The 27,168-nt window shown below is 39.6% G+C and overlaps 1 protein-coding gene and 2 non-coding genes across 8 annotated transcripts; all 3 read right to left on the reverse strand.

Annotated features, from left to right (window-relative positions):
* Positions 1-2,052: 2,052 nt before the first annotated feature.
* PABIR2 (PABIR family member 2) lies at positions 2,053-25,319 on the reverse strand. Of its 6 annotated transcripts, none has more exons than XM_055563575.1 (11): positions 25,115-25,317; positions 22,565-22,643; positions 17,122-17,178; positions 16,775-16,818; positions 16,636-16,690; positions 16,283-16,384; positions 15,893-15,978; positions 15,289-15,350; positions 12,727-12,823; positions 4,740-4,880; positions 2,053-3,941 (listed from the first exon to the last, which is right to left on the reverse strand). In XM_055563575.1, exons 1-11 carry the CDS (start codon positions 25,225-25,227, stop codon positions 3,872-3,874), a joined length of 906 nt encoding a protein of 301 aa, XP_055419550.1. In that variant the 5' UTR covers positions 25,228-25,317; the 3' UTR covers positions 2,053-3,871. The 6 variants fall into 6 exon arrangements, with proteins under 6 accessions (XP_055419550.1, XP_055419549.1, XP_055419555.1 ...); XM_055563574.1 differs by having other exon boundaries at positions 15,289-15,353; XM_055563580.1 differs by lacking the exon at positions 4,740-4,880 and having other exon boundaries at positions 25,115-25,319.
* LOC129640508 (small nucleolar RNA U109) lies at positions 9,160-9,299 on the reverse strand. The gene has a single exon (XR_008708875.1). It is a non-coding gene; the product is annotated as a small nucleolar RNA U109 (small nucleolar RNA).
* On the reverse strand, positions 12,941-13,039 carry LOC129640509 (small nucleolar RNA U109). Its single transcript, XR_008708876.1, has one exon. It is a non-coding gene; the product is annotated as a small nucleolar RNA U109 (small nucleolar RNA).
* Positions 25,320-27,168: the final 1,849 nt, after the last annotated feature.

Consider the following 27,168-nt stretch of genomic DNA (forward strand, 5'->3'; position numbering starts at 1 on the left):
TTTTTGTTGCTGTTAGGTTTTCTTCTTTTTTTTCTTTAAACTTTTTATTTTGTATTGGGGTACAGCCAATTAACAATGTTGTGATAGTTTCAGGTGAACAGCAAAGGGATTCAGATTCAGCCACACATATACACATATCTGTCCATTCTCCCCCAAACTCCCCTCCCATCCAGACTGTGTACATTAGTGTACTTCTGTTTAATTCTACTAGCCTGGTCATCTTAAATATTCACTTCATCTGCATTTACAGTTCCCACCACAGGGTTCAATAAATACTTATTAAATTGATGAATATAAAAAAATCCATGAGCCGTGAACAGGTAAACGTAGAGGAAGGGAAGCTAGGGAACAATGCTTGGTGTGGGTATGAGAAGGGGATATTTAAAACTTGAGTATTTAGAATTCTCTTCCCTTTCTCCCATAGAGGCAGCCAGGGCTGGCAGGGCTGAGGGGGCATTAGGGTGGCAGGGTCAGAAATTGGTTACATACAAAGAAATGAGCAATTAAATTGAGGATAAGAGGAAACAGGCTTGTCACTATTTGAGAACAGTTACAAATATGGATAGGACGGACACTGGAATGAACCCGGTAGTGCTGAACTGGAATCCGAGATGCCAGTTTGAACTTGTGAACTTTAGTAGATGATCAAATACCCATATGTGTGTATATATAAATACACATGCATTATTTTCTCTGTATTGCATGTGTGAGTGCTCAGTGCTCTCAGACCCCATGGACTTTAGCCCGCTGGGCTCCTCTGTCCATGGGATTCTCGAGGGAAAAATACTGGAGTGGGTTGCTATTTCCTTCTCCAGGGGATCTTCCTGACCCAGGGACTGAATCTGTGTCTCCTGCATCTCCCGCATTGGCAGAAATAGTCTTTACCACTAGCACCACCTGGGATTCCCTCTGTATTAAGAGGATCTTTATTTATTATTTTTTTGGCCATGTTGCACAGCTTGCAGATTTCAGTTCCCCCATTAAGAATTGAACCCAGGCCATGGCAGTGAAAGCATGGAATCCTAACCACTAAGCCACAGGGAACTCCAGAGAGGGTCTTTAAACCATAACATCCAAGAAGTAGTGATTATACCTAGTGCCTATACTTTGGTAATTGTACCAAATACCATCCTCTAATAAAAGGAATCAAGGCTCCTTAGAGAAATGGCTAATCTCAAGGCAGGGACAGGGAAAGTATAAATCTGGGACATCTTATCCTGGAAAATGAAACACTGCCCCTCAAATGATAGGGATTTGCCAAAAGGACATAGTAGCCAGCTTGGAGGGACTCTCTGTCCAAATCTGGTATGTGAATATCAAAATAATCATGGTTATGAATAAAAACCCACGGACTAAAATGTAAGTCCACAAAGATCAAATAAATGGTGGAGAAGGGAAAGTTCTCCCTTACACTAGAAATGCCATGGGTAGTGATCATAACACTAGCACACAAGAAAGATCAACGGATACTGAAACTAGTGGGGGAGAGTCTGATGAGAAAATCGGATATGCATCTTCAGGAAATTTACACTGAAGCACTTAAGAGTAATGGGGTATCATGTCTATAACATCCTCAAATGGTTCAGAAAAAAAGGTGTGACACACATACATACATAAAATAAAGTGTGGGGAATAAAAACTAATGTGGTTAAATAACAACAACCAAGAAATCTGGATGAAAAATATATGGGAGTTCTTTGGGATACTCTTGCGACTTTTCTCTAAGTGTGAAATAAAATACTTTATATATTAATATTTTTTAAATACTGAAAAGAAAATTGAGTGTTTAAAACCCGAGTCATGCATGAAAGGCTTTTATTTTTTTGCCTGTCTTCCCACCCCCCATCTTGTTCCAAAAACAATGTAGAGTCTTATGAATATGTAAAAAAAATAAGATAAAATAAATCCAAAACAAGTAAGAAATATGTGTGGCCTTGGCAAGAACCTTCTAAATTGTCAAATTCTACAAAATGCTCTTGAAAATTTGACAGATTATGTGGAGAGGTTTCTCTTTGTTTTGGGAAACAGCCCAAATTTCAAAACAGCTATTAGTTCTTTTGTATTCTTGATATCCTTTTATTAAAAATTTCTCTGCAATCACACACAGAGAACGCAATATTGGGATATGGAGGCAGAGAACAGTAAGAATAAAAGAAATAGGCTAAAAATTTTACAGAATTTTATGCATGTGTACACAATTTATTAATTTTGCATTCTAAGATATACACAAGGTCAGCATTTCACAAAACTTATTACTATTCCAAAAGCAGTTATCATGAAACACAGTGATTATATAAGTCAATCAAGCAAAAACAGCATCTATTAAATTTTCTTATCATGTCATCTTTTATACTTGTTTTCAAATAGAAGCTTGAAACATGATATAGTATTAGAATAGGAAGAGAGAATTTTACTTTATAACAATGATCACTTTCCAAATATTAGACCATATATAAAAATAAAGTACTGTCACCAAAGCTCATCTGAAGGCTAGCATCTCTATCTTTTATTTATTCCAAAACAACCCCTGCAGAAACTTAACTTTCTAGTCACTTTAACTGATAAAAATGAACCTTGGCTTAAATAGTAAAGTGAATCATCTTGCCTCCTAGTTCTCCAACTAGTGGAACAATTAGTTTCATTTTCCTATCCCAATTCTACCCCACCACAGAATTTCAGAAACAAATTTAAATATCATTACATTCTAAAGGTTATGTCTCAAGAGTCCTAAATTAGAGCCCAAAAAACGATGGCTAAAAGTGTCCCTTAAGGCAAAGAAGACAGTAGAGAGAAGGTGGATAAATATCCTATAGGAGAAAACCATCTCTCAGTATTATATAGGCAGAAACTCTTAACATGGTTCTTTCATAAACAGAATAAACCAACTGCATACTATTGAAGTAATTTTTCTTTAAAATAGCATCCTAGAGAGGAATCTTCATAATATATACATTCATGTTAAGTTTGAAGGATTATGGATTTTGCACAGGTGAAAGCCAATATGAGAGATAAAGCCATTAATGGCCATGATGGTGGTTATCACAATTTAAAATAAACAACACAGCTGATGCTGTAACAGAATTACTTACTGCAAGCTAAGTGATGCTTTCTTATAATTCAGAGAGAACAGGCTTCCCTTCGAGCCCTACAGTATTACTAGTCTGTGAGCACCCTCAAAGTACATCATCTTCCTTTAAAATTCAAGGATCTTTGCCGTCAAAAGACTCAAATGCAGTAGTTTTCATTTCTTACATTCATTTAAAAATGGAATATTATGGTCCTAGCAGGCAAATTTGCATGTCAAATACAGACAACCCAACCACGATGTCTGAACACTGTAAGAAATCTACAGACATTTTGCACAGTTTTAAATAATAAATAACACAGCAATAGATTACACTCAGGTTTTTAAAACAGCTCTATTGTGATTTTCCTCTTTTAAACGTTAAATAACTTATGGTACTGCACATTTACTATCATGTACACTGTTGATAGCTCCAACAGCTTCTTAAAAGCAGAATGCACAATGACACTGACTTTGGTAGCTCCTAAAAGCTTCCTTGACCTTTTATTAAACTGGATTCTGATTCTGGTGGCAACACAATAATCAAAATACAGTCAATAGGACCACTCACCACACAACAAAAACAAACGACACTAATGACAAAAAAGTAGTCAGAAAGAAGCAGCAATAGAAACAATATGTAGCAATCAGACACATAAAGCCCCCTTTCTACCCTACCTTATGATAAATAGCTTATAACAGCACAACAGTGAACCCCAAGGCCCTTCAGGCCTCCTTACACCACCAGAGACAAGCTGTCAAGCTCCATGTATGCTTTTCTACATAGTGGTTTGTATGTAAATAACATTATTCATTCATTTGTAGGTGCTCCACACATCTGGTCAAGGCAGGAATTTCTTCTCCTTGAAAACACCACCTAGAAACATTAACAATATTTTATATATTCCTTAGGGCAACAGGTTTGAGGAGAACAATATCAACTGGGGTAGATAAGTCATAAGAAGCTGTGGTGACTAAATCCAGCATCCTGTAAGTCTGTTTACATTCTTAGCACTATAATCAATCCTCACATCCTATACTCCAATAGAAAAGAAGCGATATGGATAGTAATGAGAGCAACGACATGTTTTGTCCTCTCTGTGAGAAATGGCAAGGAAGCGGGTCAAACATGAAAGGGAAACAAAATAATGTACTTTAAGCTGATGCAGAAAAATAAAAATGTAATATCATCAAAAGCAATTAATCTAATATTGTGAGGTAAAGAGATTTGAGACTTATGAACAACAACAACAAAAATCTCTCAAGCAAGAGAATTTCTGATCAACTCCAGCTGTCATGTCACTGCTGGGGAAAAGAACCATTATCGAAAATACATATTAGTGCTTTCCTTAAACTATAGACTCTAAAATAGGTGCTCTTTGAAGCACTGAGAAATTTTATATATATATGTATATACTCTAAGCAATCAAAAATGAGTATTTGAGATTTTATTACTAGCTCAAAATGAGATCAGCGTAAAGAAACATAAGTAAGATTACTACACTTTTAAAATCAAACTTTAGAGAAAAGTGGTGCCAAAACCTAACGGCATCAAAATGGTTTAGATCAGTAACACTTTAATCCTCATTATGGATCAAAGTTCTCTGCGTTCCTCCCTGAATGTATTATGCAGGAAACAGCAGTTAGAACACTGAATCAGAAATGGGTAAGTCACTTGGGTGAGAGATCTTCCATCAAGATGAACGGAGAACATGAATTGGAGCATGCTACTGGAGCATCTGCAGTTGTGCTGCCTTTAGCCAGCGATTCTGAGGACAAGCCACTGCCGCTATTACTGCCATCCAAAATATCTGAACTGAGGACAAAGCAAAAAGAATTATAAGCAGATGCATCTATCAGGGTAAGGGCAAACATAACATGCAACGACATGGTTTCAAGAACTCATGGATCAGTACAGCACTGGTAAATCATAAAAAGCATAAAAGCAACAACAAAACTACAGAATGTCCTATGTTCAGACACCTGAGAGAGGACAATGTCACAGCCCAAGTCAGACACTCAAGGCTCTTTATTATTTGGGTGCTCTCCTGGAGGCACTGGAAGGTCCAATGTACCAGTAAATGTTCCTCTGGATGTCTCATGGTTTTTGTGAGGGAGTTCCCCTACCTTCAGTTCAAGAGATTTCTACCCTTATATTTCTTTTTTAAATTATTTTTATCTTTATATTAATATTCTTACCTTCCTGTCAGCCTTCAAGTAAGAGGAATGGTTACTCTTGGAGGTACTCTGGACTGTTGGAAGTATTCTAGAAGTATACTGCTTCACTGTCCCTCCATTCCCAAACCATCTTTCAACTGCTCTGGATTTTGTTACTTCCCCACTCCCAAAAGGTCCTACATTAAAAGACATTTTTTTTCCTACTCTCCTCCATCATTTGCCTTTTATGTTCTTCTGATTTTATGAATTTCTTAGACTATTTCCTTTCTTCTCGCTTTCAAAACGCAAACGTCTCCCTCCTATTCCTAAAAAGCTCCTTTCTTTAATTCCTTCAGTTACCATCCAGGCAAGCATTTATATGGAATGCTCTAGATCCATGGTCTCCATACCCTCACAGACTATTTGCCCCTTTAATCCTGATAACTGGCTTCTGCTCCTCTCCTTCCACTAAGACTCCTGATCTGGGCATCGAGAGCCTCTAGAACCCAGTCTGGGGATACCTGACCCATCCGGTCCAGGCGACCACGTCGCCCAACAATCAAGCTCACCTGCATCACGAATCCAGCTTCAGACTTCAGCAGTCACAATTCACAGGCCTCAAAATCTGACCCAGGCTGCCCTCCTAGCTGTGACTCCTGTCAATCCAACATGTAATCTCTATGCTCTAGATTTGGCCTGAATACACTCATCCACTCATTTCACTTCTTCTAATATTTACTGAGTACCTGCCAAGTGCAGAATGTATGCTAGATATCAGAAATACAAAGGGATATAAGACACACATGATCCCTGCCTGCATCTAATTTACAGTATAGTACAGGAGACACACACTTAAATAACCATACTAATAAATATATAATTCAAATTTGTGATCAAAGCAGGAAAAGATGCAAGGGGTTCTTAAGAGTATATAACATGGGTGACCAGATCTAATTGGAGGAATACGGAGAAATGAGGCTCCCTCAAAGTGATACTTGAGCAGTCATCTGAAAGATGAGTAGGCATTAACTGGGTAAAGTTGGGGAAGAAGCATGGGTATGCCTAGGAGCCAAAAGCAGGATACTGTTGCTACAGCACAAAGAGCAAGAACATGATGAGAGAAAGCTGGCGAGGGAGTCAGGCAGTTTTAGGATCGACACAGACATACTGTTTATTTTTTTTAACTTTTGCCCCTGCCATGAGGCTTGTGGGATCTTAGTTCCCTGACCAGGAATTGAACCCAGGCCCTTGGCAGTGAGAGCACAGTCCTAACTGCTTGACCACGAGGGAATTCCCATACTTTTTTATTTTTGAAAAGGAAACAAAGCAAAGGATTGGAGAAGGAATTGTGAATCAGCAAGTATGGGTTCTAGTTTAAGTTTGATCACTAGCTCCTTTGCAAAAGCCCATCCTGATCTAATTGCTCTGAGACTAAGCATTATGACTTTAATAGCAACGTTTCTATAAATTTCCAAATGAATATATTTCCATTGTTAAATAACCTATGGTTCATTTGGAAGTTTCTGGGCTCTGTACCACCCTTAATAAAATGTAACTTTCCCTAACCCAGTTTCTCTACTCTTCTAGTTTCCTTCAAAATGTCCTTTTTTTTTTTTATTGCTTGTGGATTGTTTTCAGGTGGAAACAGAATACAAATAGCCTTTGGAAAAGTAAAAATAAAAATGGAAACAGTATATTCCACAGTCCTCCTACTCTATGCTTACTGCTGTCAAATGCATCATTAATAATACCACTTTTAAGTAAGAAGTTTGGAAAATTTAGCTGGCTCTAGTATTTTTTTCAACCAAACGGCAAAACGGGTCTAAAATATGAAATTATTCAAAGTACTGAAAACAGTTGCACAGATAATCTAAGACATTGGAAAATCAAAAGACCTTTATATTTGCCTTTGGAACATATGTGATTTTTCCTCCTGCAGCATTTTGCCTAGACTAATATTAAAATGAATTTACTTTCCTAAAGCACATATTGGCTGGGAAGCTGAAGGACACGCTCTCTGCTAGTTGGCGGGAAGAAACAGGCTTGGATTAACATTTGGCCACCAAGCAGATAATCTGAATATAAATACTTTCTTATTCTAACCAGACTGATGGTGTGCCCTGGGTTAAAAGATTCCATTTGCAATAAAACCTGCTTGCTTGGTGAATCTGTATTCATTCAAAAACACAGAACATGACTCATGCTGTGAAATCTGGTCTTCTGACACTGTTGATTACCTTAAAGAAATAAGGTAACGGGGACGTTTACAAAAAAAAAAATGAGTCTGAACATTTCACTTCATGTATTTTTTTAGGAATTTCTTCTCTGGTATTAAGTATAAACATATATAATTTTGTTTCATTGACAAAGAATAGCATACTTGCATTTTGTCTATAGTGCAACTTAGATTCAGAGCCTGGTAAACCTTTAACCAGATATTTTCACTAAACTAAAATCCAGTTTCTCTTCTAATTAACCTGGCACTACTATACATGGTCCTAGAAGCAGTGACTTCAGGTCACAGATTACACATTATTAATATATTCACAAGCAAGGCTTATGTGATTTGGCAATCCATAGAGAGATCACTGTACACAAGTGATTTTCAGTGTCTGCTGTTAAACCTTCTACTAGGGCTTCAGAAGCAAAATGTATGGTCCAATTTAAGTTTCTCTTTTTATTCCCCAGTTTAAGCTCTGGTGGAGGTGCTAATGAGCCTTAGACTAATGGCCCAAAGCCAAACAACAGCAGGAAAGCAAAGGGCCTAAATAATTCAAATTGGACATAAGAATACATGAAACAAAAGTAAACTAATTCATTCCAGCCACTGACTATACAAACTGAGGCACTATTTGAACCATACCACCAAAAATATTTATGACTGTTAAAGTAGTGCTCTCTGTCTAAAAAAGCTAAGGGAGAAAGGGAAAAAGCTAAGGAAGAAAGGGAAAAAGCTAAGGGACTCATTAAAGCATTCAATGATAAAGTAACAACAAAACTGGGTTGTCCAGTGTGACTCATGCTACTATCCATCTGGCTGAACCACTCTGAACCTTGACCAGCCAGTAATCTGGGTTCTATGAGACCAATGGCAGGTAGGTAAATGTGTTAGAGATCAGCCATAGCCCAGCAACCCCAGCACAGATTTTAGCATAAGGTAAGACTACAGGGCATCCCCTGACCCCTTGGTGGGGGTTAACCTGGTCCATAGTGTATGTTCTCTGGTCTCTACTAGCTTACCTTATGAAGACCCAGCATTATCTTGCTAAATAACCTCTATATTTTTAAGATCATTTAAATATGATCATTTCCACTGTCACTTTGGAGACAGGAGTTTAAAAGTATCAGCACATAGGGATGTAATGTACAACATGATAAAGATGATTAACACTGCTGTATGTTACAAAGAAAAGTTGTTGTGAGTCAAATCCTAAGAGCTCTCATCAAAAGGAAAAATTTCTTTTTCTATTTCTTTAATTTTGTATCTATAGGAGATGATGGATGTTCACTAAACCTACTGTGGTCATGATTTCATGATGTATTTAAGCCACATCATTATACTGTACACCTTAAACGTATACAGTACTGTATATGAATAATACTCAATAAAACGGGAAACCATTTTTAATTAAAAATACTCTTTAAACACACCAAACAAAAAGTATCAGCACAGAAGTCTAAGCTACTCACATAAATAATCTTCAAGTATAATGTAAACATTTCTATCATCAAATCACAATTAAAACTTATTCTTTGCACGTGTCATATTTTCACAATTAAATTTTCTTGCCATGACACATAGAACATTAAAAATACTGTCAAAAATTACTAAGATAAATTTAATGGAAAATATTTTTTAAAAAAATCATAGAGGTAAGTCAGCAGTCATGTTAACACTAAAGCACTGGGCAAGAAATTTCATGGGAGACTTTTTCCCTTTTGGTAGGAGAAACAGAGTATCACATAATCTTCAGTACATGGTTAGCAGCTCTGAAAATGCCTTTATTTTACACAGCATGCCACAGACAGTTTTATTCTCAAAAGAATGAGGAGCAGAACAAGAGTCCCCAGCATGCAAAAAGCATCAAAGCACCATGCAAAGGTGTACTTCCGAGGTACGGTCAAACTCTTTGATGTTCATAAGGACTAAATGCAGAATGACATAATCCTTGCCTTGTGGTGGGCAAAGTTCCCCAGATTTGGTCGGCAAAGACTGCAGAATCTTTAGTAAAAAGTACATTTATAAAAAGGATATCTACAATTCCTTTGCACAGCAGTTGGAGCACTGGACACCAACTCCATATGGGTCCATACTCAAACTTCTCACTTAATTTATACTTCAAAAATGCAAAATTTTACAGATCATTACTAGTATATAAACTTTAGAATTTTAAAACCTATCTTTTCTTTGTGGAATGGGGTAGGGAACAAACTATAATGACTGAAATGTTGAGATAATACCTGTTAACAATCTGATACCATTTCTTCCCTAAAATGTATAAAAGTGGTTTCCTTTAGTTATCGAGTAGATTGTTATCCTTGGCAGCAGAAACAAGAACACAGTTAGTTCCTGTCTCTGTCCTCATTTCTAAGAATATGTCTGATCAATGAAACTGCTTTTAAGAGACAGGAATAAAAAATTTTCTGCAAAAGCAGAATCTGATTTTTACATATCATGAATAGCTCATTTTTAAATTCTCTTAACTATAGACATAAATGTCAGCAATCTCAGTATACAAGGTGTTCCAGAAGTCTTAGGGCAATTGTCAGCTTTAATATCCTCAGAAGTCCAGATGCTACAAACTTACTAAAAACACCATTTGAAAAGTTTAATCACCTAAATATCTTTGACACTGAGTTTTGTGAATTTTGAGTTATTAAATCTGAGTATTAAAAAATTATGTGAGCTGTATGTTGGCTTATCAGCACTCTATGAGTAGCCATGAATAAAGCAAACCTCTCCAATGTGAGGCGACACTTTTTTTTTTTACTGTTTTAGATAATTTGATTACTCCAAATTTATGACAGTCTATTAACCAGAAATTTTCTACTACTATTCCCTGTAGCAAAATTGTATTGGGTCTGTTTTTTAATATTCTTATTAGTCCCAAATATGCCCATTTACTTTGCAGTTAAATTTTTTTACTATCATTATCACTTATTTATGTTTGTGTTATAAAGGTAGGCATTAATAAAATACAGCATTGTGCATTGTTCTTTAAAAATCTTAATTCTATAGGAGATGGATGTTCTAGGAACAGTCAATTCTTGGCTGTTTCACTCCTTGTTCTTTAGTTGTGAATGATCTGCTATGTTATCTCTTTTTTATCTTCTCCCTTTTGCCTGTATATTATTCTTTGACATTCTAACAAAGTCAGTTAATAATGGAAAAGAGGCATCCAGAGGCAATACTTTTTGTGTTTACAGAGCAAGAGTGCTGATGTTCCCAAGACTCCCACAGCCAGTCACACGTCCACGGAGGACAGAGGTGTAGCAATAGAAACAGAAGCCTCACAGGAGTTCCATGGTAGCCTAGTGGTTAGAATTCTGGGCCTTCACTGCTGCAGCCTGGGTTCAATCCCGGGTCAGGGAACTAAGATCATACAAGCCATGTGGTACAGCCAAACAAACACAGAAGCCTCACAACAGTCACCATCATAGACAGCTTAGATTGTGCTGCTCAGAGGAATAAACATCTGAACAAAAGGAGAGGACCCTTGGTAAATAACATACATTCTCTTTTCCTTCCTTACTTGTGTGAACCTGTTTCATGGCATTGAGCACAGTCACCCTATAACAATATTGAAAAAAAAAATCACCTCACCCTGTATGTTTTTAATTTGGTGAATGCTTTCTTATCTTTTAACATGAACTTGGTTACTTGGTTAGTAACTGGGTAAGCAAATCTATTTATAATGTCATGTGCCTATATTAAAACCTACTTTACCATAAAAGTGATATGCAGTTTCCACTCAGTATAGAATTTCACCTGCTAGTCCTCTCAACAAGCTTTTGAAGTTTTCTCTTTGCAATCATCTACATACCTGGAAAGGCACTCTATACCAAAATTAGCACACTAAGCTACCAAGGACAGACAGGGATGAGAGAGAAGAGAGAGTGTGGGGCTGAAAATAGCTAGGACAGTCTAAAAGGCATGTGTTCCAAGGTTAGAACAGTACTGATCAATGAGTCGAATCAGCCAGAACAATCTGTGACTTCTTGGTGAACAAGAAGCAGGGGTTATCTTAGACAAAACAATGAATAAGTGATTGGAAAGCAATAATTGTCAGTCTGTATAACTTATAAGTGGCTTACATACATCTTCCATTTAGAGGACATCATTCTTTTTAAAGTGAATGCCCTCTGGGGCTCTTTTTAAAAAATCCTTAGCCATAAAACTCAAATCAAAAAGTTCTGAAAGACTCTACACAATTGCATCTACAACATAGGTACTCAGCAAGTGGATGGAACGGAGCTTCTCTGGTGGCTCAGACAGTAAAGAACCTGCCTGCAATGCAGGAGACCTGGGTTCGATCCCTGGGTTGGCAAGATCCCCTGGAGGAGTACACGGCAACCCACTCCAGTATTCTTGCCTAAAGAATTCCATGGACAGAGGAGCCTGGCGGGCTACAGTAGTCCACGGGGTCACAAAGAATCAGACATGACTGAGCAACTAACACACATACACATGCGTGTATGCACACACACAAACATATACACAAGTTGATAGAAACATACTGAAAGATTTCCAAATATCACCTGGCCACTGCTATAATCCCTTCCCCTTCCTCCCAATACATGTTGGAATCCAAGTACTCAACTTTGGGTATAGGAAAAGAAGTTAACTTTGCACAAAAACACTAAAGAGCCTTAAGCTAAACTTCTAAACTCAGATGAGTCAAACTAAAAAAGAAATTATGTGAACAGACCACAGGAATCTGGAAATGTTACTATTTAAGTGAAACCTTAGGATTGTGACAGAATACCCCAAAATATTCGAAAAAGATTTTATATCAACAGATAGTGCTATTTAGAAAATGAGCTGCTTAAGAAATGCTGGTGTTCTCTGCTAAGGTAAAAGGATAGAATATTGGCTTGGCCAAAAACTTTGTTTCAATTTGTGGGAAAACCCACATGAACTTTTTGGCCAATCCAATACAAAATGCAGGCAGAGCAGGACACTACCCAGGACAGCCCAGAAACTCTTTCTCATGCCATCCAGCTACCGACACACTCCCATACCAACAGCAATTCTTGAGAGGCTGACCTAACAGGAGCTAGGCAGGAAAGTGAAGATGTCAAAAAGGTACACACACTTCCAAAGGTAGTACTGACTTTCAAACAATCTAGTTTCTTACACTGCCTACACCTCCACAGAGATTTCACCTCTAGGGAGCATGGATAAAAAGTTGAATATATTTTACATCACTCCAATATACTTTTGCTGTGGTTCTTTTCAAATACATCATCCCTTCATGTCTTTGGGGTTTTATTTCATTTTTTACCATGAACTGAGATCAGACAATTGTGCAGCCTCTGGAGACAGCATATTGGTGGTGCCTTGGAAGAGCCTCTTGGGCTGGCTTTCGGTCTCCATTTCACCTAAAACAGAAAGAGGTGATACAGATACAGGCTTGCTGCTAAAATGGGGTGATCTTTGTGTGACCAAAGATCAGAATACTTCAGGCTGTTACTTGAAAGCTATTTTTCTATGTGCTTTAATGTAGAAGAAATACACGGCCACTTAACCTCAACTAAAAAGTCAGCAGCCCTAAAAATACCTTCTCATTTATTGTACATAGCGTGCTGTCCACACAGTCAATTTCTTTAATAGAAGAGTAAAACACTGACTTCATTAGGCAAAATGAATCAAGACTAACTACAACAGAAAAAAAGTATTCCCTAATAGCTGAAGCTCCTAGTGAATAACAATTTATGCTAGATGATTAGTAAAGACTCTTGATTTTATATATTTTAATATCAAAACATTTCCTGAGATGAAGTCAAATGGACTCTAAAGTATGCAGGCTGATAAAGAACATATAAATCAAAGATTGCTTTAGGCTACTTAGTGAAAATGAAGATTAGAAAATATACAAGTTTAAAAGCACATCTGTAATTAAAAGCAATTATTAATTAGTTCACAAAATTAATGCTGTACTGGCTACTTCAATTCTGTAGATTTTCTTAGAACTGCGGATAGAAACACTTTACACTGGAAGAAATAACACTTAATATTTTGCCGCGGGAGACCAAAGACTAACAACTCTAAATTAGACAGAAAAAGCTCCTTTCCAAATAAGCTATGATTTAAAACACATACACACCTTGGTTTCAAAGCTCTTTATCTGAGCTTTAAAATCAAACATTAAAGACAATTTAATTCATGGGCTTATCTATACTCCATTAGGAAATTAGCAACCATGAACTTAAACCTCTACAAGAGTCTTATAATGGAAAAAGATCAAGGAAGAACAAACACAACATTCATTTTCCCCCCATATTATTAATTAATTCATATTATCTTTCCTCTGGAGCTATCCTGAAAATAACTGAAATTCAAGAAAGGTTATATTTTCATTTGCTTTTTTCCATGCTTTAATATGCAGCTTTTTAAAGCTGCTGCCAGGCTTTTAACACTTCATTAGCAAAAGACTTTAGCCCTTTTGAGCAAAGAATCCCTCCATCTGCTGGTATATTTTGGAATAGCTTTGAAATGGAACAACCATATTAAGCTCCACCAACTTCCTATAATATATTTAAAATTAATACTAATAACAATACTAGCTTTAATTTCTAAGCTTTACTTTCACATCATAGCTCCTGAGAAGGTTCTTAGGATTGTAAATAATTCCTTACAGCATTAAGGAAAAAGACTATTTATTCATAAATTAAAATGTATTCACTAAATACAAATCCTGTCACTGTATCTGCATCTGTTCCCCAGAGCACACCATCTTTAATTTGAAGTTGTCTGAAATATAGCACTTTCGAATCTGTGTATGATACTACTGATGGAAAGTTTTCACCAAAGCCGCAAGTATCAGTTTACCTAACATTAGAAGAGTTGATTTGTTTACTAGCCCTGGAGGTGATCTGCACACACACACACAAAAACTTACTAAATTGCTTTTTTGGAATTATCATTAAAACTCTCATTTAAAATGACATCCAACACTTGCAATCATGTGGTTATATCCCCAGGAATAATGACTAAACCCGTGTTAAATTTCTTTGCCTTTCTTTAAATAGACTCCATTGGGTGCCCTCTATAAGCATCTAAAACTAGCACTGAGTGAGATCATTTTCATTTAGTGCTTTGTGGTTTAAAATAATGTAATTAAAAGAGCACCCCTTGGGAGCTTGGGGTTGGTAGATGCAGACCATTACATATAGAATGGATAAACAACAAGGTCCTACTGTATAGCACAGAGAACTACATTCAATATCCTGGAATAAACCATAATGGAAAAGAATATAAAAAAGAATATATAGATGTGTATAACTGAATCACTTGGCTGTACAGCAGAAATTAACACATTGTAAATCAACTAGACTTCAATTAAAGCATAAATTAAAAGAAGAAAAAAAGAAAGTGTATTTCTTATAAACCACACACACACACACACACAGAGCACTCTATTATATCAAAAACCCTACAGAGACTTGAATGGGAGGCTGTTCTGTTTGGCAAGCCATCATTTGGTGGTGGCTTATATTTGAGCATACAGCATGTGTATGGACTTATTTGCTATGACAGTAACACATACTTCTGCAACATATCAACATATCTCTTTTATATTCAGATTGCTGAGAGGCGAAATTTCTCAAACATATATTGATTATATGAATACATGAATAAGACTCAGTTATGAAGTGTAAAAAAAATACAGATGGTATCAAACAGCTAATTCCCAGAATTTAGAGTCAGTAAAGCATACATTGGAAAAGAATAGTGCACTATTTCTTTAGAAAAAAGGAGTTAAGCTTTGAACTAATTTCAGACAGAAACTGTTAATTTGTAATTCAAGCTGGACTATGTTTAACAGCAGAAGGGCGATGCATACCTTTTCTTTTAAGAGGAGCAAGAACACTGGGCCTAATGCACTTGATTGGACTCTGGCTTCTCCTGCTTTAAAGAATAAACAGGATAACAGTAAGTACTTTTGGCAAATCAATACAATTTATAGCCATATAGGGAGAAATGGACAATATCTGTGTTGTAGGTTGAGTAATTGAAATGCCAATACATGATCTGACCTGGCATATGACAATCTGGAATAACATGGCATTTTAAGCCATTTTTAAAAACTCATTTCCGAAGACAAAATATCCACAACAGTTGGTTTTTTTTTTTAAGATAAATCTTATAAATGAGTTATTTGGGATTTTGACTGGCCTAACATTTTTTTTCCTTACTTTTATAAAGAATACATTTCCATATGCGTGAAATGTAAACCGAACATAAACGGGCACTATGTCTCAAAAATTAAATATGGTAACATGTTAACAGTTGAATAAATAGGTGGTAGGTATATAGATGCTCACTGTGAAATTCTTTCAGCTTTGCTGTTTGAAATTTCCATAATAAAATGCTGAAGGAAAAGTTCGCCAGAGAGACAAATTTAATGAACAGCCTTTCATCCACATTGAAAAAGCAGGTTTACTTACGTGGAAAAGCGTCTTGGGCTAGGAACGGGACTTGGTGGTAGCCCGCTGCTGCTCACAAACATCTGCAAGGATGGTGAAAAACATTGCTAGGAAAAAACATATATTAAAATAGTTCTAGTATTCCAGTTTTCAAAAGATTCTTCTCAAAATGACAAAAACAACATTTTAGAACTACTGACCTGTCTCTCATATATGTTTATTAGAGAACAGATGGATGGATAGATAGAGTGATAGATTTTTCCTCAAATTACTACCATAGACTTCAATTAATTTTCCTTCCAGTCATTGAATTCATCAAAAATTAGGTGATTTGTGTTTGTATATTGTGCATTTTAGAAAGTAATCAGCTCAGTGTGTGAAAGAGAGTTAATATCTTATCAGTGAACCTACCTTTCCAAATCCTCTGGTGGGTGATGGTGCAGGAGAAACAGGAGTGAAGTCAATCCTTTTAGGAGAATATAATTTCTCCTGCTTGTCAAAATCACTATCACTCTGTAAAAAGAAAGTGTTATTTCCTCATAATTCACAAGTCAACACATCACTGTTCTTTACTACACAAACACACCTACGCTTTTACAGATATACACTCCTAAAAGTTGTAATTTCATATTCTGGTGAGAAAGCAGAGATCAAATGCTGAATTCAAATTTGGAAACAGGAGGGCCAAAAGTGAATGAAGCCAATAAATAATACAGTGGGCTCTAGAAAATTAAAAAAAACAAGCAGATATGTGAAAACTTTACCAGGCTCAAGCTCTCATCCCATGATTGGCTTATCTGCATTGCAGTTTGCACTTCTCTAAAACAGACAAAAATGAACAGCCATCAGAGCTTGTAAACAAGACATACCTTAGGCCACACCCTGTTCTTGTGAAGCACTAACCTTTCGTGCGCAGTTTCTCTGTTCATTATGTCCATGCCTTCCTCCTACAAAGACAAACATGTGCTGAAAACAGAATATTTATCCACACAGTTCTCTATTTCCAAGGAAACGAAAAGGACCTTTCTACTTCGTTTGACATCATCAGAGTACAGCAGGACTGACATTCTAAGATTGTTACCCATGCCACATCTGTATTTTATCTGCCCACTCAGAAGAATTTTAACCTGTCTATAACTAACCAGAGTGGCAGCCTGACTCATTTTTAATACCTAATTCTGCAAGATGAAGATAAAATCAAAATGCAAAATGCAGAAAATTACAGATCTGAGCCAGTAAGTAAAATTTACCCTTTTGATTTGATGCAGTCTGCTGCTAGGAATCCGATTAGGTGAGGTTGACAGCAACTGGAAAGAAAAAGTCAACATTTACTATTTTTTGAACCACAAAGCTGTGGTCTGCTGTCAGTGCCAGTGTACAACCTCTTCCTAGATAATTTCTCATATTCTTCTGAGAAATCGAGCTCTTTAAATCACTGAACATTAATGCACTAGAGAGGCAGTACATTCAGTCTTTAGAAAGTACACCAGGTGTCCAACCTCAAAGCACCATCTGTCGCTAGACAGGCACTGACTTTAACATTTTTCCCAAATGAATGCAGAGCTGTGTACATTTATGTAAAAAAAGACTCCAGGTCTTAGAAATAGCCATTACCCCACTTAACTAAAATAAGGAACTCTGTATGAGGGGAAAGCAAAAACCCTGATTCTATTCATTTTTATTACCAATGCACCAATGGAGGAAGACGAGCAAATAAGCCCAATAAAATATTTTGTCTAATTTGAACAAACTCTGAGAGATAGTGGAGGACAGAGGAGCCTGCTGTCCATGGGGTTGCAAAGAGTTGGACACAACAACTGAACAACAATATTTTATTTATAGTTAATGTTTACTGAAACACTTTAAAAAACTGCAATAAGGAGATTTTACTTGCATGATCTAAGTCCATTCTAAAATTTGATCATTAATGCTATCACCACAAAGCTTACTAGTTTAGAAAAAAAATCAATGTAGAGGCAAGGTGCATTTTAAAGATAACTGTTGCTTTCCTTTAGATCATTTTCTAATAACACAAAGATGAAATGATTTGGGTACCAAAATATGTTCCTTCAAAAAGCATCATGATCTGATCATGAAATGTAAGGTAAAATTCATACTAACATCTTACAGCAGGGGGATAGTGAAAGGTGAATGAATCTGTAATACTATAAAGCCAAATACGACAATTATCCTGCTACAAGAGGCCCTATCCTATCCAAACTTTAAACAATACTCCTGTGGCAAGTAGTATAAAGGAGTGATAAACTAAAAAACTAAGTGTTTTAGGCAGAAGCTAATTCAGGTAAAAATTTTTAGTTATCCACTGAAATAAGATTTTACCTCAAAAGAGATCCCTTCATTTCCCACCCCTTTCTTTTATTTCTTCCTCTCCAAGTGTTTGAAAAGAGAAAAATTTTACCAGTAAAATTCTTTTCAAAAGTAGTTCTTTTCCATTATGAAAGTAATACATGTTTGTTGGTGAACTCTTGATAAGGCCATTTGAAAATAATGCTAAGCTACTGGGCCAGTAAATAAGGCAGGCAAGACTCTAGCAGGACAGCAGGGCAGAGAGCATGAACAGGTCCGTCAGGGAACAAAAGAAACCCCAAAGGCAGCAAAATAATCAGGAAAGCCAAAGGACTGCCAGAAGCTGACTGCAGAGAAAGTCACCAGTTTAGATGGTAGGTCTACATCCTACACAACTCGTCAATTTGAGACAGGACTAGAAAGTCAACCCAGAAGAGGGACAGAGAACAGCAGAGCTGTGTCTGGTACCAGCAATGAGAGCAATGGAAGGGCTTAGGAAAAAGCCAAGAACCTCAAGGAAGTGCCAGTTAATGGTGTGAAATAGAGCAAAGAGCTCAAGTGGGACCAGAAAAGAGGTCCCTGACACTGGTGGTCACGTGGGTGCTGGGGAGTTTTACAGGATGGTTTTTGAATGGAGTTGTGATTGATGTCGTGAGATTATAAACTGGATGAATTGTTGGCAAGGAATTAGAGGCAGTTGAGTGTCTTACTCCTTGGAAGGAAAGTTAAGACCAACCTAGACAGCATATTCAAAAGCAGAGACTACTTTGCCAACAAGGGTCCGTCTAGTCAAGGCTATGGTTTTTCCAGTGGTCATGTGTGGATGGGAGAGTTGGACTGTGAAGAGAGCTGAGCGCCGAAGAATTGATGCTTTTGAACTGTGGTGTTGGGAGATGACTCTTGAGAGTCCCTTGGACTGCAAGGAGATCCAACCAGTCCATTCTGAAGATCAGTCCTGGGTGTTCATTGGAAGGACTGATGCTAAAGCTGAAACTCCAATACTTTGGCCACCTCATGTGAAGAGTTGACTCATTGGAAAAGACCCTGATGCTGGGAGGGATTGAGGGTAGGAGGAGAAGGGGACGACAGAGGATGAGATGGCTGGATGGCATCACCGACTCGATGGACATGAGTTTGAGTGAACTCTGGGAGTTGGTGATGGACAGTGAGGCCTGGTGTGCTGCAATTCATGGGCTCCCAAAGAGTCGGACACAGCTGAGTGACTGAACTGAACTGAGTGTGGATTAAGCTTTGAAAAAACTCGGAGAGAGGAAGGGAAAAAGGCAAAGACAGACCTATGAAGGAAGAGGCTTGTTTTCCAGGTATGGGATGTGTGAGTTGGGAGAAGGCAGGAGGGAAAGAGCCAGCAAGGAAGGGACAGAGGACACAAGATAGAGCAGAGACAACAGACTGAGCAAAGGTCCAGGGGAGTCCAACAACTTCCCAACCATTAGTGGAAAGTTCCCCGTGTGAAGGGAAGGACTTCCAGGAGAAGAAAGTCACTGGTTGTCTAAGAGAAGTGTCTGCCATCTCCGCAAAGTGAAAAGGCTCAGGTCGTCCGCTGAAAGTGCAAGGAGGTGAGACAGGAGGACTGCCATTTTTGAGATTTTGAATATTGCTTTGGAGAGCAGCATGGGGCCACTGGTTCCTTGAACCCAACACTCCAGGAAAGAATGTACTGCTTGCCCTTCAAATGTCTAATTCCTCTCAATTCCTATCTGGAATAAAGGCAACACTTTTCCCCTGGTCACCAAGAAATAAAATATCAGTCACTCTGAGTACACCTTCCCTGTGCCTTTCTATCTAATCAGCAAATCAGATCCTGCTTCTGCATGTCTCTTTCATCAGCCCCCCAACCGCACCTCTTTCCATTTCAGTCTGCAACACCTCACTTTGTGCAGGTTAAGATGGGACATGAAAAGTGAAAGTGAAAGTGAAGTCACTCAGTCGTGTCCGACTCTTTGTGACCCCATAGACTGTAGCCTACCAGGCTCCTCTGTCCATGGGATTTTCCAGGCAATAGTACTGGAGTGGATTGCCATTTCCTTCTCCATGGGATCTTCCCAACCCAGGGCTCGAACCCAGGTCTCCAACACTATAGACAGATGCTTTACCGTCTGAGCCAAGATGGGACATAGGTAAGTATATTAAGATCTGTAGAGCTTGTGGTGACATAATACATATGGTGTAATCAGTATTATGAAAAAAGTAGCCAAAGGGTGCTGGGGAAGGTGTCCTAAACCAGAAAACCAGAGAGGAGAAGGGGAAGAGTGAAGAGAGCATAGAGATCAATAAAGAAGAGCACATCCACACATCCCTTCAGCAAACTCATGCATTTTAGTGCAGCCAGAAGGAAGGCTATTAGTGAGATGAGCCCCAAACCATCTAAGAATCTTAGATGCTAAGAATCTTCACATCTTAGAAAACAGCCAAGTGAAGTGCAGAGGGGTAAAATCATTTTCCCTTCTTTGCTATGCTATTGATATCAAGAACACAGCTATAGAACATGTAGAAAGATTTTTCACATATACAGCAAAAACGAGTAGTTCTATTTTCTAGTATCCTCAGGGAAGAAGGTGCAGGAAACTAAACCTCCAGAGAGCTATCGTTTCCCCCTTGAAGTATCTGTAGCCACTTTGGCTGGAAATCTTAAAAGTGTTCTATCCCCGCCTCCCTTTCTTAAACAGATTTTACCAAACAGAATAGCACTGGAAGATGTCTAGTCTAACCCCCCAGCTCTGCCACTTACTAAACTGTGATTCGGAGCAAGTAACTTTGATCGGCTGAGTCTTAGCTGCCACCTCTTTTAATTGGGAAAAACATCTTTTGCCCTGCCTACTTCATAGGGGTTGCTATGAGAATTAAATGTGTGAAAGTACTCTGTAACATGTAAAATACCATATGCGTGTAAGTATTACTACAATTTAAGAAAAGGTTAATGACCCAGATATTGTAGGAACATCAATTATTTTACAGTTTGATGCCAGTGACACCCTCAGGGTCTATTAACAGGCTCTCAGCTCTAATACTAAGCCACAGACTAATTTTGTAAAAACCTCTATCTGCTTTTCAGTCTTCCCCTCTCCTCCCTTGCTAGCAGCAGCTAATATACCTTTAACCCAAATGTACTTCTTCTGATTTGCTGTTTCTCACACACTACTGAGTTCGAAGCTTATTATAATTGTGCATAAATTTTAGACGATTCAGAGGTCAGAGAGCCTCTCCTATAAATAAAATGATGAACCTTTGTGCACAGACTATGGAAATCTGGTTCAGCCATTTAGAGGCCTATTTGCTTACACCTCATACCTTCTGGGGCACTGCAATTACTGGATAAGTGGACTCCACACGTGAAAGGCTACTATATAAAAACCTCTTCATAATTTATCCCACCACGACCAACTAAAAAGGTGATCCGTGATGGCTCTGGCTATATAGACCAGTCACCATCAGCACCTCTACTGGGAATGCAATACAAGCATTTTCAAGTAGACTTTACTTTAAATAGATAGCTCTGTCCAACAAAAATAAATACTCTGCTACCATATACATGATTTTTGCATCCTAGGACAAATAAAGACCTGTTCTCAGATATAATTAGAAGTTAATCCTGACTTACCTCTGAGCTTCCCTGGTGGCTCAGATGGTAAAGAATCCACCTGCAATGCAGGGGACCAGGGTTTGATCCCTGGGTTGGGAAGACTGCCTAGAGAAAGAAATGGCAACCCACTCCAGTATTCTTGCCTGGAAAATTCCATGGACAGAGGAGCCTGGTGGGCTACAGTCCATGGGGCCGCAAAGAGTCAGACACGACTGACCGACTAACAGTTTCTTACCTCACAACCATGATGCAAGTAGTGACAAAAAACAATGAATAGTGTTTAAAAATACCAAGTCCCACAGTCAAACAAAATTTTTAACCAGATTTCCTTTTTGCACCAAAAATTGAAAATGGCCACAGCATAAGCAGTAAACAAGACAGGTAAAATCATTTGTTTCTTTTATAAGCAGCGGTGCCTAGCTGCTGCTGCTGCTAAGTCGCTTCAGTTGTGTCCGACTCTGTGCGACCCCATAGACGGCAGCTCACCAGGCTCCCCCGTCCCTGGGATTCTCCGGGCAAGAACACTGGAGTGGGTTGCCATTTCCTTCTCCAATGCATGAAAGTGAAAAGTGAAATTGAAGTCGCTCAGTGTGTCCGACCCTCAGCGACCCCATGGACTACAGCCTTCCAGGCTCCTCCGTCCATGGGATTTTCCAGGCAAGAGTACTGGAGTGGGGTGCCATCGCCTTCTCTGGTGGTGCCTAGCACATCATCTCAAAAAAGAACAACATTTGAAAGTGTCTCCTCCAATCCCAACCACTAAGGATACTTACTCCTATACTTACCAAGTTGTGACGGCTCATGACAGTTGTACTATTCCTCCGAGCTCTAAACGTGTAAGGTTGAAAAACCTGTGAAAGGTCACTGGAAAGTAAAAAATAAAATGATTTATGTCTTCTCATATAAGATATCCTTCGGCTGTATGAATGCCAGTTCTCTGGTTAACACTGAAGTCTTCGATGGCCCCTCAACTCCTCACTGTCCTCTGCAGTACGTGCCCAGTGGTGTGCTGTGGAAGAGGCTGGCTGAGATACTGGTCTCCTCTGGGCTGGGGGACAGCTAGAAGAGGTATGGGGCGGAGCTCCAGACTGGTTGCCTCTAGTTCCTTCTGGTCAGGATTCACGCCCCCAAACCAGTTACCACCAGATACCAGTAGCCTCATCTGTTTACCCCAGAGGACCTACCTGTAAACGTTACTGCCTACGTGTGCTGTCACGTGAGTAGGGCTGGGGAGCCCTCATGCCCAGTAGGAACCCTATCAGCACATCTCCCCCTGTTGCCCTAAACACCTGTGCTACTCTGGAACCCTGCTGTTCAACTATATCAACAGACCTGGAGATTTGCTCACGTTGCCCCTTCTGCCTCAAATGCCCTACCTCCCACCACTCTCTGTCAAAACCCTTCCTATCCTTCAACAGCCATCTCAGATCCCAGACCCTCCACAAGCCTCTCTTCATTCCACAAACCTAATGCTATCATTCCCTTCTTTGCACCCAAAGAGTACAATGGGAAACCAGATGCTTGTTGAGACACCAACTTCACCTTTTATTAAAGGCAAGTGTGTATGTGTTTTAAACCCCTTGGGAGAGGTGTTTTGGTCACCCTTGCAGTCCTGAGCAGAGTGCCATGCCCAGGACAAGAGGTGAAGAAGGATTTTCAAGGCCGAACTAGATTGGGCTTCCAGGGATGGTGGAGATCACCTAATCCAGCTCTCTGAAATTTTAAATTAGAAAACAGAGACTCAGAAAGGCTAAGTGACTCATTCCTAATCATAGCCAGTTAGGGAGAAAATTGGGACTAGGCCTGGTCACCTCACTCTTTCTCCTGTCACATCATGCTACTTTCAAATAATTACTTAAATCATGAAGCAAAAAAGCAGCAACAGTCTAAATGCAGGTCAACAGGATCATCCCAGTCCCCAACAACTGCTGGTTTATGGTAACGATAACCTTGTTTGCGAGACAGCAAAAGAGACACAGATGTATAGAACAGTCTTTTGGACTCTGTGGGAGAGGGGGTGGGGATGATTTGGGAGAATGGCATTGAAACATGTATAATATCATATATGAAATGAATCGCCAGTCCAGGTTCGATGCTTGATACTGGATGCTTGGGGCTGGTGCACTGGGACAACCCAGAGGGATGGTATGGGGAGGGAGGAGGGAAGGGGGTTCGGGATGGGGAACATGTGTACACCCATGGCGGATGCATGTTGAGGTATGGCAAAACCTATACAAATGTAAAGTAATTAACCTCCAATTAAAATAAATTTTATATTAAAAAAAGATTGAAGAAAATACCAATTTATTTCTATAGTATCAAAAATAAATGTAGAGCCGAGGACACAATTAGGAAAGCAAAGAGTCACTTCACCATTCCCTCAATGTTGAAATATAATAAAAGACAAAAGGTAAGTCTGTTTTTTCCCCAAAATAAGGATATCATAATCAGTTTGATAGACAAGGATTACCTTTCTGTTTGCCTTCAGTGTGCTTGATTAGTGTTTTGGCTAATTCTACTCCCATCCCCCTTTTTTGGAGTCATTCCATTTCTACAGGGTCTCACAAATTGGCTTTAAAATGAATTGTCTAATTACAAAAGTGAAATGTAATAGGCTCAAGAGGTCTGCCAACCTAACCTTCACTATCACAAGAGTCTGCCTTAAAATAGACCCTCTGGTGACTTACTGGCAGGAAAACACAAGACCCTACCACTAAAATTCAAGGGTCAATTCTTTCTATTGTTTTTGAAAACCTACACTTTCACTTACCTAAGCTACATGCCACCCTTCATTTTTTTATTGACTGGAATGTGTTTCAGGCATTTTTAGGATCTAAAAACATTATGACAAATCTGAATCACTTAATAGGACATGAATATGGCATTTAATTACAAGTTATTAGATAAACTGTGATTTATCGAAGTAAACCTCTGTTAACACCAGGGTTCCTAAACTAAGCTTAGAAATAGCAGCTCTTAGAGACAGGTGTCAAATTGCAATCCTAGTTCCAGGGGCTTCAGTCTGACATTCAGTGGTGTAAATTAGGCAGGGCAAGCAACCTGTTAGAAGAGCCAGAAGCCTGTTGTAGTTCCTTTGAGAGGGGCCAACAGAGCCCCAGGTAGAGAGAGCCCCATTTTCCCCACACTGCCCAGAGTTTAGGGTCAAACTTTCACTCCACCTTGGGACCCAAGTCACTGTCAAGCAGACAAGTCCCCACCCCCTCAGCGTGGTGAACTCATATGAGCTCCAACTCTCACTGGAGGAAAGGAAGACTGCTTGCAGCGGGTCGAGGAGCTCCTGAACCCTGCACTCCATCCTCCCCAACCGTCCTCACCTGAGCCCATGGATCAAGGGAGCGCTGTTGGATCTCCTGAGGGTGCCCCCATCAGATGTGTCAGGCTCAAAGTCCAGCTCCATTTTCTCCTGAGCCATGTCGGAGACTTGCATGCAGCACGCGGACAGTGCTCTGCTCCTGGTGCTTAGCTATGGACTCCCAAGACTCTCACTGCAGGACTGAGCTGCTGGGGACTGGCAGCTGGGGGCGGGGGCTAAGGGGCGGAGGCTTGGGGGCGGGGGCAGGGGTGGGGGCGGAGAAAAGCTGGAAAGAAGGAGGAGGGAAAGAGGATGAGGATGATGAAGGGAGGATGATGAAGGGAGGCTGAGAGTGGAGGGGAGGAGGATGGAGAGGTGGTGGTGGGTGACAGAATAAAGGAGAAAGGAGGAAAGAGGGATGGAAGGAAGAGGGAAAAGAGCAAGAGTGAGGGGAAAAGGATAGAGGAAAAGCAGGAAGACAAAGAGGGTAAAGGAGGGGGACAGAAAGGGGAGAGGAAGAAGATAGAGGGAAAGGAGGAGGGCAGGGTGGAGGGAAAAGAGGAGCACAGGAGCGAGGGAGAGAAGGACGGGGTTTGGGAAAGAGGAGACAGGACGGAGGGAGAAGACAAGGGAGGAGTGTGGAACTAGGCAGCAGCGGAACTCATGCTGCTCTTTCGGCCAACGACCTCAAGCGGGGCCGTGCTACAGATACCCGAGCTGCCCGGGCAGCACTAGCACCGAGGAGCTGACAGTCGGGCAGGGCCCGGCCGGGCGGCCTCGGCGGCCCCAGCTCCCCATGCTTGGGGAGCCGGTCCAGCCCTTCATGGTCCGTGACCCGGTTCCGGACGCTCCTCAGCCCTGCTATCCGAGCTGCTCCCCCTCCTCGCCACCCCCTCCCTGCCTGGAAGACAGGTCGGGGGTTTGGCCAGCCGCCGCCGCTGTGCCTGCTTTTCCTTTCTTGGGTTCTAATGGCCCGGGGGAAGCCCTCGGGGCCAAGACCAATATCTACAACCTGCAGCCTTTCACTCCTCCCACGCTGCCGAAGCGGGAACCTCAGCAAAGCCAGGTCTTCCGCGTCCGGGCACCCATTGGGTCCTGCGCACGCGCCCACAAGCGGCGCCAATGGGCCTGCGGGCACGGAGCATGCGTGGGAGCCCCGCCCCGCAAACTTCCTTCAAAGGGGAGGAGCGTTTCCAGGGAGCAAGGCGCTTTTCTCCTCTGCATTGGTCCCGGGAACCTGGCGCCGGATTTTGAAAAGAACCAATCCTTTGGAGACACTGGAGCATCATCTTTCTGGAGGAGTTTGGGCCAGTATTCAAGAGGAAAAAGAAACACGTGATTTCCACGTTTTTTCCTTCCCAATTTGTATACCCTGACTTCTGTGATCCCCGCTCATTTCTTAAATCCCTCAACTTTGTTGGTATTTGTCTGGGGCAGACTGTTAAATCATCCATTTGGGTGCACTAGACCAAAGGAAGTGAATGGACAAAAGCAATGGGATAAAAATAAAGAGAACCCAATGAGAGTTCCTATAGTTAATGAGAAGCACTCGCCTCCATTATGCAAGCACCATTAGTTTCAGTGATATCAGGGAAAGTCCTGAAGAACCGTAACAGAACCAGAATTTCTTTTTTTCTTTCTAGGCTTTATAGAGACTTAACAGTCATGATTCAGCTTATGTGAGACCTGGAATTAAACTTATTTTATTAAACACCTACATAGCAGTTACTGCATACTAGGCAATATTCTAAGAGTTTTAGAAATATTAACTCATTTAATCCTCACCACTTGAAGGACTCTGGGAGAGAGAGGGCCACTTGCTGTGTTAATCATACATACCTAGAAAGTACAGGAAATTTAAAAAGGAAATTAAAAAAAAGAAAAATTATCTTTTGCAGAAATAATTTTACCAACTTCTTCAACTTAGTTGTACCATATTAAACTTGCCAAGCCCAATTGTCATTTTATTCCTCAATGTTTATATGTTCTGTTTATAAAATGGGAGTTTTAAAACCACTTTTAGATAGTTTCCTTTATTCCTAAAATTTTATTATTAGTACAATTGGTTTACAATGT

This window comes from Bubalus kerabau, chromosome X (genome assembly GCF_029407905.1).
Source record: "Bubalus kerabau isolate K-KA32 ecotype Philippines breed swamp buffalo chromosome X, PCC_UOA_SB_1v2, whole genome shotgun sequence".
Classification (NCBI taxonomy): Eukaryota; Metazoa; Chordata; class Mammalia; order Artiodactyla; family Bovidae; genus Bubalus; species Bubalus kerabau.